At 47.1% G+C, this 12,308-nt stretch overlaps 1 protein-coding gene across 1 annotated transcript in view; it reads right to left on the reverse strand.

The window, feature by feature from the left end:
* Positions 1 to 12,308, reverse strand: part of card11 (caspase recruitment domain family, member 11) — a 137,670-nt gene that overhangs the window by 15,393 nt on the left and 109,969 nt on the right. The window contains 3 exon segments of the mRNA XM_065011003.1: positions 6,046 to 6,637; positions 9,553 to 9,681; positions 12,164 to 12,279. Of these exon segments, the coding sequence (XP_064867075.1) occupies positions 6,046 to 6,637; positions 9,553 to 9,681; positions 12,164 to 12,279 (837 nt within the window).

The following is a 12,308-nucleotide window of genomic DNA, read 5'->3' on the forward strand; positions in this document are numbered from 1 at the left end:
TAAAGGGTCTGGGCACTTGGTGTTTCCTGTAGTGTTTAGGGTTATTAAAGGGATGGACACTCAAGGTGTTTCCTGTCTCAGGGTTTTAAAGCCTGGTCTGGGCAGCTTGGGTTTCCTGAGCTCACAATGCGGTTGACTGGACACTCAAGGTGTTTACATGTATTATCCACGGTTATTAAAGGGTTGATGGACAAACTCAAGGTGTTTACACACACACACACACATTAACATTGCACTTTACTGAGGTTTAGATGTAGTGTGTGTGTTATTAAAGGTGTTGATGGACACTGAAGGTGTGTGTGTGTGTTACCTGTACGTATCTGTGTGATGAAGACACTCAAGCTCTGGACATGCGAGGGCTGGTTTTGGGGTCTGATGGACACTGGACTTTCAGGCTGTTAGCTGTTTATTAAAGGGTTGATGGACACACATGTTATCAACAACAAATCAAGACAGTTCAAGGTGTTTACATGTAGTTAGCTCACGGTTATTAAAGGGTTGATGGACACTCAAGGTGTTTACATGTAGTTAGCTCACGGTTATTAAAGGGTTGATGGACACTATAGTTAGCTCACGGTTATTAAAGGGTTGATGGACACTCAAGGTGTTTACATGTAGTTAGCTCACGGTTATTAAAGGGTTGATGGACACTCAAGGTGTTTACATGTAGTTAGCTCACGGTTATTAAAGGGTTGATGGACACTCAAGGTGTTTACATGTAGTTAGCTCACGGTTATTAAAGGGTTGATGGACACTCAAGGTGTTTACATGTAGTTAGCTCACGGTTATTAAAGGGTTGATGGACACTCAAGGTGTTTACATGTAGTTAGCTCACGGTTATTAAAGGGTTGATGGACACTCAAGGTGTTTACATGTAGTTAGCTCACGGTTATTAAAGGGTTGATGGACACTCAAGGTGTTTACATGTAGTTAGCTCACGGTTATTAAAGGGTTGATGGACACTCAAGGTGTTTACATGTAGTTAGCTCACGGTTATTAAAGGGTTGATGGACACTCAAGGTGTTTACATGTAGTTAGCTCACGGTTATTAAAGGGTTGATGGACACTCAAGGTGTTTACATGTAGTTAGCTCACGGTTATTAAAGGGTTGATGGACACTCAAGGTGTTTACATGTAGTTAGCTCACGGTTATTAAAGGGTTGATGGACACTCAAGGTGTTTACATGTAGTTAGCTCACGGTTATTAAAGGGTTGATGGACACTCAAGGTGTTTACATGTAGTTAGCTCACGGTTATTAAAGGGTTGATGGACACTCAAGGTGTTTACATGTAGTTAGCTCACGGTTATTAAAGGGTTGATGGACACTGTAGAGGGCATGGAGAATAAGAGCACCTCCTCCAGGCTGCCCACTGCACTGAGGATAGGAAACACTGTAGAGTGCATGGAGAATAAGAGCACCTCCTCCAGGCTGCCCACTGCACTGAGGATAGGAAACACTGTAGAGGGCATGGAGAATAAGAGCACCTCCTCCAGGCTGCCCACTGCACTGAGGATAGGAAACACTGTAGAGGGCATGGAGAATAAGAGCACCTCCTCCAGGCTGCCCACTGCACTGAGGATAGGAAACACTGTAGAGTGCATGGAGAATAAGAGCACCTCCTCCAAGCTGAGGATAGGAAACACTGTAGAGTGCATGGAGAATAAGAGCACCTCCTCCAGGCTGCCCACTACACTGAGGATAGGAAACACTGTAGAGTGCATGGAGAATAAGAGCACCTCCTCCAAGCTGCCCACTGCACTGAGGATAGGAAACACTGTAGAGTGCATGGAGAATAAGAGCACCTCCTCCAGGCTGCCCACTGCACTGAGGATAGGAAACACTGTAGAGTGCATGGAGAATAAGAGCACCTCCAAGCTGCCCACTGCACTGAGGATAGGAAACACTGTAGAGTGCATGGAGAATAAGAGCACCTCCAAGCTGCCCACTGCACTGAGGATAGGAAACACTGTAGAGTGCATGGAGAATAAGAGCACCTCCTCCTAGCTGCCCACTGCACTGAGGATAGGAAACACTGTAGAGTGCATGGAGAATAAGAGCACCTCCTCCAGGCTGCCCACTACACTGAGGATAGGAAACACTGTAGAGTGCATGGAGAATAAGAGCACCTCCTCCAAGCTGAGGATAGGAAACACTGTAGAGGGCATGGAGAATAAGAGCACCTCCTCCAGGCTGAGGATAGGAAACACTGTAGAGGGCATGGAGAATAAGAGCACCTCCTCCAAGCTGCTCACTACACTGAGGATAGGAAACACTGTCGAGTGCATGGAGAATAAGAGCACCTCCTCCAAGCTGCCCACTACACTGAGGATAGGAAACACTGTAGAGTGCATGGAGAATAAGAGCACCTCCTCCAAGCTGCCCACTGCACTGAGGATAGGAAACACTGTAGAGGGCATGGAGAATAAGAGCACCTCCTCCAGGCTGAGGATAGGAAACACTGTAGAGTGCATGGAGAATAAGAGCACCTCCTCCAAGCTGAGGATAGGAAACACTGTAGAGTGCATGGAGAATAAGAGCACCTCCTCCAAGCTGAGGATAGGAAACACTGTAGAGGGCATGGAGAATAAGAGCACCTCCTCCAGGCTGAGGATAGGAAACACTGTAGAGGGCATGGAGAATAAGAGCACCTCCTCCTAGCTGCCCACTGCACTGAGGATAGGAAACACTGTAGAGTGCATGGAGAATAAGAGCACCTCCTCCAAGCTGCCCACTACACTGAGGATAGGAAACACTGTAGAGTGCATGGAGAATAAGAGCACCTCCTCCAAGCTGCCCACTACACTGAGGATAGGAAACACTGTAGAGTGCATGGAGAATAAGAGCACCTCCTCCAAGCTGAGGATAGGAAACACTGTAGAGTGCATGGAGAATAAGAGCACCTCCTCCAAGCTGCCCACTATACTGAGGATAGGAAACACTGTAGAGGGCATGGAGAATAAGAGCACCTCCTCCAAGCTGAGGATAGGAAACACTGTAGAGTGCATGGAGAATAAGAGCACCTCCTCCAAGCTGAGGATAGGAAACACTGTAGAGGGCATGGAGAATAAGAGCACCTCCTCCAGGCTGCCCACTACACTGAGGATAGGAAACACTGTAGAGTGCATGGAGAATAAGAGCACCTCCTCCAGGCTGCCCACTACACTGAGGATAGGAAACACTGTAGAGTGCATGGAGAATAAGAGCACCTCCTCCAGGCTGCCCACTACACTGAGGATAGGAAACACTGTAGAGTGCACGGAGAATAAGAACACCTCCTCCAGGCTGAGGATAGGAAACACTGTAGAGGGCATGGAGAATAAGAACACCTCCTCCAAGCTGCCCACTGCACAGAGGATAGGAAACACTGTCACTAGCAACAAATCCACCATAATCGAGAATTTCAATAAGCATTTTTCTACGGCTGGCCATAAATCAGCTGGGCTAGACAATCTGGACCCTCTCTTTCTAAAATTATCCTCAAAATTCGTATCGTCTGAGATCCCCAAAGATTGGAAAGCTGCCGCGGTCATCCCCCTCTTCAAAGGGGGAGACACCTTAGACCCAAACTGTTACAGGCCTATATCCATCCTACCCTGCCTTTCTAAAATCTTCGAAAGCCAAGTTAATAAACAGATCACCGACCATTTCGAATCCCACCATACCTTCTCCACTATGCAATCTGGTTTCCGAGCTGGTCATGGGTGCACCTCAGCCACGCTCAAGGTCCTAAACGACATCACAACCACCATCGATAAAAGACAATACTGTGCAGCCGTCTTCATCGACCTGGCCAAGGCTTTCAACTCTGTCAATCACCGCATTCTTATCTGCAAGACTCAATAGCCTTGGTTTCTCAAATGACTACTTCACTAACTACTTCTCAGATAGAGTTCAGTGTGTCAAATTGGAGGGCCTGTTGTCCGGACCTCTGGCAGTCTCTATGGGGGTGCCACAGGGTTCAATTCTCTGGCCAACTCTTGTCTCTGTATATGTCATTGTCGCTCTTGCTGCTGGTGATTCTCTGATCCACTTCTACCCAGACAACACCATTCTGTATACATCTGGCCATTCTTTGGACACTGTGTTAACAAACCTCCAAACGAGCTTCAATGCCATACAACACTTATTCCGTGGCCTGCTAGTAAAACTAAATGCATGCTCTTCAACCGATTGCTGCCCTCACCCGCCCGCCTGACTAGCATCACTACTTTGGAAGGTTCTGACTTAGAATATGTGGACAACTACAAATACCTAGGTGTCTGGTTAGAGTGTAAACTCTCCTTCCAGACTCACATTAAGCATCTCCAATCCAAAATTAAATCTAGGCTTCATATTTCACAACAAAGCCTCCTTCACTCATGCTGCCAAACATAGCCTCGTAAAACTGACTATCCTACCGATCCTTGACTTTGGCGATGTCATTTACAAAACAGTCTCCAACACTCTACTCAGAAATGTGGATGTAGTCTATCACAGTGCCATCCGTTTTGTCACCAAAGCCCCATATACTACCTACTACTGTGACCTGTACACTCTCGTCGGCTGGCCCTCGCGATATATTCGTTGCCTAACCCACTGGCTCCAGGTCATCTATAAGTCTTTGCTAGGTAAAGCTCCGCCTTATCTCAGCTCACTAGTCACCATAGCAACACCGACCCATAGCACGTGCTCCAGCAGGTATATTTCACTGGTCACCCCCAAAGCCAACTCCTCGTTTGGCCACCTTTCCTTCCAGTTCTCTGCTGCCAATGACTGGAACGAATTGCAAAAATCACTGAAGCTGGAGACTTATATCTCCCTCACTTTAAGCAACAGCTGTCAGAGCAGCTTACCGATCACTGCACCTGTACACAGCCATCTGTAAATAGCCCATCTGTAAATAGCCCATCCAACTACCTCGTCCCCACATTGTTATTCTTTTTTTTGCTCTTTTGCTCCCCAGTATCTTTACTTCTGCACATCTATCACTCCAGTGTTAATGCTAAATTGTAAATATTTTGCCACTATGGCCTATTTATTGCCTTACCTCACTAATCCTACTACATTTGCACACACTGTATCTAGACTTTTTCTATTGTGTTATTGACTGTACATTTGTTTATCCCATGTGTAACTCAGTGTTGTTGTTTTTTGTTGCACTGCTTTGCTTTGCTTTATCTTGGCCAGGTCATAGTTGTAAATTAGAACTTGTTCTCAACTGGCCTACCTGGTTAAATAAAGATTAAATATTATAATTATTTTTATAATCTATGTAGATTCAGGAATTCCCCAGGGCAGCTGTCTAGGCCCATTTACTTAAAAAAAACTTTACTAATAAAATAAATAAAGCCAGAGTGTCTATGTATGTGAATGACTCAACTCTATACATGTCAGCTACTACAGAGACTGAAAGGACTGCAACACCCATGCATACCCCACAAGACATGCCACAAGAGGTCTCCTCACAGTCCTCAAGTCTAGAACAGACTATGGGAGGCACACGGTATTACAGAGTCATGACTACATGGAACTCTATTCCACATCAAGAATCTGATACAAGCAGTAAAATTAGATTTAAAAACAGAATAAAAACACCATATGGAACAGTGGAGACTGTGAAGCAACACAAGCATAGGCACAGACACATGCATACATACTATACACGCACGTAAACATGGATTTTGTACTGTATATGTGGTAGTGGTGGAGTAGGGGCCTGAGGGCAAACAGTGTGTTGTGAAATCGGAGAATGTATTGTAATGTTTTTAAAATCGTATAAACTGCCTTAATTTTGCTGGGCCCCAGGATGAGTAGCTGCTGCCAAGGCAGGAGGGATCCATAATAAATACAAATGGAATCAGGATGCACCTGAGCTCAATTTCGAGTCTCAGTGCAAAGGGTCTGAATACTCATATAAGTAAGCTATTTATATTTCTTATATTTTTGCAAACATTTCTAAGAACCTGTTTTCACTTTGTCATTATGGGGTCTTGTGTGTAGAATGATGAGGATTTTTACATCAAGGGGTTGGAATTCTTTCCGAAGGCACTGTAGATGTATGTACCCTGAACATATAGAGATATGGACCCATCCCAAATATGGCACCTCGGGGGGCGTGGCAGCCTGTAACGGCTCTCGTCCACAGGACTGGACCAAATATGGCACCTCGGGGGGGCGTGGCAGCCTGTAACGGCTCTCGTCCACAGGACTGGACCAAATAACGGCTCTCGTCGACAGGACTGGACCAAATATGGCACCTCGGGTGGCAGCCTGTAACGGCAGCAGGAGTGGACCAAATATGGCACCTCGGGGCGTGGCAGCCTGTAACTCTCGAGTGGACCAAATATGGCACCTCGGGGGGCGTGGCAGCCTGTAACGGCTCTCGTCCACAGGAGTGGACCAAATATGGCACCTCGGGGGGCGTGGCAACCTGTAACGGCTCTCGTCGACAGGACTGGACCAAATATGGCACCTCGGGGGGGGGCGTGGCAGCCTGTAACGGCTCTCGTCGACAGGACTGGACCAAATATGGCACCTCGGGGGGCGTGGCAGCCTGTAACGGCTCTCGTCCACAGGACTGGACCAAATATGGCACCTCGGGGACCTCGGGGGGGCGTGGCAGTTTCATGATTTTTATTATCAAAAACCGTTCTGAGCTGGAACAGAGCGCACCGGGATGTGAATGCGCACGCATCACCGCATAACATGGTGCCTGACTGGTCACACGCTCCCCACAGTAAGCACAGGGAGTTGGCTCAGGTCTAAACCCTGACTCTGCCAATCTCCCCGTGTGCCTCCGCCCAAAAATGGTTGGAGCTGTCTCTCGGGCTTCCGTCATTGTCTTAACTCCTCGTATCGTCACCGTTCCTCACTCCCTGCCTCCGCCTGCTTCCATGGCAGGGTCTGCTTCCCAGGTCCAGGATGTCCACTCCCTTTTCCCCCGAGCCCAGGATCCCTGCTCCTCCTGGCCACGCTGCTTGGTTCTTTGGTGGTGGGGTCTTCTGTAATGGCTCTCGTCGAAAGGAGTGGACCAAAGCGCAGCGTGGAAAGTATTCATGATTTTTATTATCAAAAAACACTCAAACAAAATAACAAAGCGAACAGTTCTGTCAGGTAACAGACACTAAACAAAAAACAAGATCCCACAAAACCCAAAAGGAAAATGAGAACTTATATATGATCCCCAATCAGAGACAACGATAGACAGCTGCCTCTGATTAGGAACCACACACGGCCAAAAACAAAGAAATAGAAAAAAGACTTTCCCACCCAAGGTCAGGGCATGACACAGCCACAGTTTAATTTTTTTTTTTTTAAATACATCCAGTATTTAGATTCCAGTCAATGTCTCTATGATTTAAATACATCCAGTATTTAGATTCCAGTCAATGTCTCTATGATTTAAATACATCCAGTATTTAGAATCCAGTCAATGTCTCTATGATTTAAATACATCCAGTATTTATATTCCAGTCAATGTCTCTATGATTTAAATACATCCAGTATTTAGAATCCAGTCAATGTCTCTATGATTTAAATACATCCAGTATTTAGATTCCAGTCAATATATGAACTGAGTTGAGCCCATAGCTACATGTCTGACGGCTTTGTTCATTGGTTTATTATACATCCCCATTAGTTCCTGTCAAGGCAGCAGCTACTCTTCCTGGGGTTTATTATGGATCCCCTTTAGTTCCTGCCAAGGCAGCAGCTACTCTTCCTGGGGTTTATTATGGATCCCCATTAGTTCCTGCCAAGGCAGCAGCTACTCTTCCTGGGGTTTATTATGGATCCCCATTAGTTCCTGCCAAGGCAGCAGCTACTCTTCCTGGGGTTTATTATGGATCCCCATACTCTTCCTGGGGTTTATTATGGATCCCCATTAGTTCCTGCCAAGGCAGCAGCTACTCTTCCTGGGGTTTATTATGGATCCCCATTAGTTCCTTACTCTTCCTGGGGTTTATTATGGATCCCCATTAGTTCCTGCCAAGGCAGCAGCTACTCTTCCTGGGGTTTATTATGGATCCCCATTAGTTCCTGCCAAGGCAGCAGCTACTCTTCCTGGGGTTTATTATGGATCCCCATTAGTTAAGAACACATTTTTATTTACAATGATGGCCTACCAAAAGGCCTCCTACGGGGACGGGGGTCTGGGATTAAAAATTAAAAATAAATACAATATAAATATAGGACACAACACTACATAAGGAGAATCCTAAGACAACAACATAGCAAGGCAGCATCACATGACAACACATCATGGTAGCAACACAACATGTTAACAACATGGTAGCAACACAACATGGTAGCAGCACAAAACATGGTACAAACATTATTGGGCACAGTCAACAGTACAAAGGGCAAGAAGGTAGAGACAACAATACATCACACAAAGCAGCCACAACTGTCAGTAAGAGTGTCCATGATTGAGTCTTTGAATGAAGAGATTGAGATAAAACTGTCCAGTTTGAGTGTTTGTTGCAGCTCATTCCAGTCTCTAACTGCAGCGAACTGAAAAGACGAGGGACCCAGGGATGTGTGTGCTTTGGGGACCTTTAACAGAATATGACTGGCAGAACGGCTGTTGTATGTGGAGGATGAGGGATGCAGTAGATTTATTTATTTATTTTTTATTTTACCTTTATTTAACTAGGCAAGTCAGTTAAGAACAAATTCTTATTTTCATTGACGACCTAGGAACAGTGGGTTAACTGCCTGTTCAGGGGCAGAACGACAGATTTGTACCTTGTCAGCTCGGGGGTTTTGAACTTGCAACCTTCCGGTAACTAGTCCAACACTCTAACCACTAGGCTACCAGATATGGGGTAGTGAGGTTAGTTAGTTAGTTAGGGGCTAATTAGTACCCTGAAGTTATGCAGGCTGCTAGTTGGTTAGGGGCTAGTTAGGTAGAGGCAAATTAGTTAGGGGCTAGTAAGTTAGGGGCTAGTTAGATAGGAGTTAGTTAGTTAGGGGTTAATTAGCTAGGGGATAGTTAGTACCCTGAGGTTATGCAGGCTGCTAGTTAGTTAGGGGCTAGTTAGTTAGGGGATAGTTATACCCTGAGGTTAAGCAGACTGCTAATAAGTTAGGGAGTAGTTATTTAGGGGATAGTTAGTTATGGGCTAGTTGGTTATGGGCTAGTTAGTTGGAGGCTAGTTAGTTACGGGCTAGTTAGTACCCTGATGTTATGCAGGCTGCTAGTTACTTAGTGGCTAGTTAGTTAGGGGCTAGATAGTTAGGGGCTAGTTAGTACCCTGAGGTTATGCAGGCTGCTAGTTAGTTACGAGCTGGTTAGTACCCTGAGGTTATGCAGGCTGCTAGTTAGTTACGAGCTAGTTATTACCCTGAGGTTATGCAGGCTGCTAGTTAGTTGGGGGTAAGTTGGCTAGTTAGTTAGGGGCTAGTTAGTACCATGAGGTTATGTAGGCTGCTAGTTAGTTAGGGGTAAGTTGGCTAGTTAGTTAGGGGCTAGTTAGTACCATGAGGTTATGTAGGCTGCTAGTTAGTTAGGGGTAAGTTGGCTAGTTAGTTAGGGGCTAGTTAGTACCATGAGGTTATGCAGGCTGCTAGTCAGTTAGGGGGTAGCTGGCTAGTTAATTTGGGTCTAGTTAATACCTTGAAGTTGCGCAGGCTGTCATTCTCTTCTCTTCCTCCTCGACACACCAGCTTCTGCATCTTTACCAGGAGAAGCTGCTGGGCCCTGTAGATCACACACGCGTGCGTGTGCGAACAGACACACACACACACACACACACACAGGTCAGTGGTGATCTATAGATGTTGCTAATCTGATGTTGTATCGAGCTTCTGCATCTTTTCCTGGAGCAACTGGTGGGCCCTGTAGACCACACACATACAGGTCTGTGGTGAAATGTAGTAGTCTGATGTTACATCAAGCTTCTGGATCAGTATTTGAAAGTATTCATCTGGTATTCTGTAGTACTGTGTAGTAGTATGTAATAGTATGTAGTAGTCTGTAGTACTCTGTAGTAGTCTGTAGTAGTGTGTAGTAGTCTGTAGTACTCTGTAGTACTCTGTAGTAGTATGTAGTAATATGTAGTAGTATGTAGTACTCTGTAGTAGTATGTAGTACTCTGTAGTACTCTGTCGGGCAGCCGAGCGGAAATGGAGGAAAACTCGCCTCCCTGCGGACCTGGCATCCTTTCACTCCCTCCTCTCTACATTTTCCTCCTCTGTCTCTGCTGCTAAAGCCACTTTCTACCACTCTAAATTCCAAGCATCTGCCTCTAACCCTAGGAAGCTCTTTGCCACCTTCTCCTCCCTCCTGAATCCTCCTCCCCTCCCCCCTCCTCCCTCTCTGCAGATGACTTCGTCAACCATTTTGAAAAGAAGGTCGACGACATCCGATCCTCGTTTGCTAAGTCAAACGACACCGCTGGCTCTGCTCACACTGCCCTACCCTGTGCTCTGACCTCTTTCTCCCCTCTCTCTCCAGATGAAATCTCGCGTCTTGTGACGGCCGGCCGCCCAACAACCTGCCCGCTTGACCCTATCCCCTCCTCTCTTCTCCAGACCATTTCCGGAGACCTTCTCCCTTACCTCACCTCGCTCATCAACTCATCCCTGACCGCTGGCTACGTCCCTTCCGTCTTCAAGAGAGCGAGAGTTGCACCCCTTCTGAAAAAACCTACACTCGATCCCTCCGATGTCAACAACTACAGACCAGTATCCCTTCTTTCTTTTCTCTCCAAAACTCTTGAACGTGCCGTCCTTGGCCAGCTCTCCCGCTATCTCTCTCAGAATGACCTTCTTGATCCAAATCAGTCAGGTTTCAAGACTAGTCATTCAACTGAGACTGCTCTTCTCTGTATCACGGAGGCGCTCCGCACTGCTAAAGCTAACTCTCTCTCCTCTGCTCTCATCCTTCTAGACCTATCAGCTGCCTTCGATACTGTGAACCATCAGATCCTCCTCTCCACCCTCTCCGAGTTGGGCATCTCCGGCGCGGCCCACGCTTGGATTGCGTCCTACCTGACAGGTCGCTCCTACCAGGTGGCGTGGCGAGAATCTGTCTCCTCACCACGTGCTCTCACCACTGGTGTCCCCCAGGGCTCTGTTCTAGGCCCTCTCCTATTCTCGCTATACACCAAGTCACTTGGCTCTGTCATAACCTCACATGGTCTCTCCTATCACTGCTATGCAGACGACACACAATTAATCGTCTCCTTTCCCCCTTCTGATGACCAGGTGGCGAATCGCATCTCTGCATGTCTGGCAGACATATCAGTGTGGATGACGGATCACCACCTCAAGCTGAACCTCGGCAAGACGGAGCTGCTCTTCCTCCTGGGGAAGGACTGCCCGTTCCATGATCTCGCCATCACGGTTGACAACTCCATTGTGTCCTCCTCCCAGAGCGCTAAGAACCTTGGCGTGATCCTGGACAACACCCTGTCGTTCTCAAATAACATCAAGGCGGTGGCCCGTTCCTGTAGGTTCATGCTCTACAACATCCGCAGAGTACGACCCTGCCTCACACAGGAAGCGGCGCAGGTCCTAATCTAGGCACTTGTCATCTCCCGTCTGGATTACTGCAACTCGCTGTTGGCTGGGCTCCCTGCCTGTGCCATTAAACCCCTACAACTCATCCAGAACGCCGCAGCCCGTCTGGTGTTCAACCTTCCCAAGTTCTCTCACGTCACCCCGCTCCTCCGCTCTCTCCACTGGCTTCCAGTTGAAGCTCGCATCCGCTACAAGACCATGGTGCTTGCCTACGGAGCTGTGAGGGGAACGGCACCTCAGTACCTCCAGGCTCTGATCAGGCCCTACACCCAAACAAGGGCACTGCGTTCATCCACCTCTGGCCTGCTCGCCTCCCTACCACTGAGGAAGTACAGTTCCCGCTCAGCCCAGTCAAAACTGTTCGCTGCTCTGGCCCCCCAATGGTGGAACAAACTCCCTCACGACGCCAGGACAGCGGAGTCAATCACCACCTTCCGGAGACACCTGAAACACCACCTCTTTAAGGAATACCTAGGATAGGATAAAGTAATCCTTCTCACCCCCCCCTTAAAAGATTTAGATGCACTATTGTAAAATGGCTGTTCCACTGGATGTCATAAGGTGAATGCACCAATTTGTAAGTCGCTCTGGATAAGAGAGTCTGCTAAATGACTTAAATGTAAATGTAAATGTAGAAGTCCGTAGTAGTATGTATTTACCGTGAGTAAGAGGGGATGGTGCCTTTTTCCGATAGGTCGGTTCCAGAGTAGGCTTCGACCCGGGAGCAAAGCCACTCCCACTTCCCCTGGTGCATCGTGTCCAGGACATGGACCACCTTAATCAATCAATCAACCAATCAAATAA

This window comes from Oncorhynchus nerka, linkage group LG26 (genome assembly GCF_034236695.1).
Source record: "Oncorhynchus nerka isolate Pitt River linkage group LG26, Oner_Uvic_2.0, whole genome shotgun sequence".
Lineage (NCBI taxonomy): Eukaryota > Metazoa > Chordata > Actinopteri > Salmoniformes > Salmonidae > Oncorhynchus > Oncorhynchus nerka.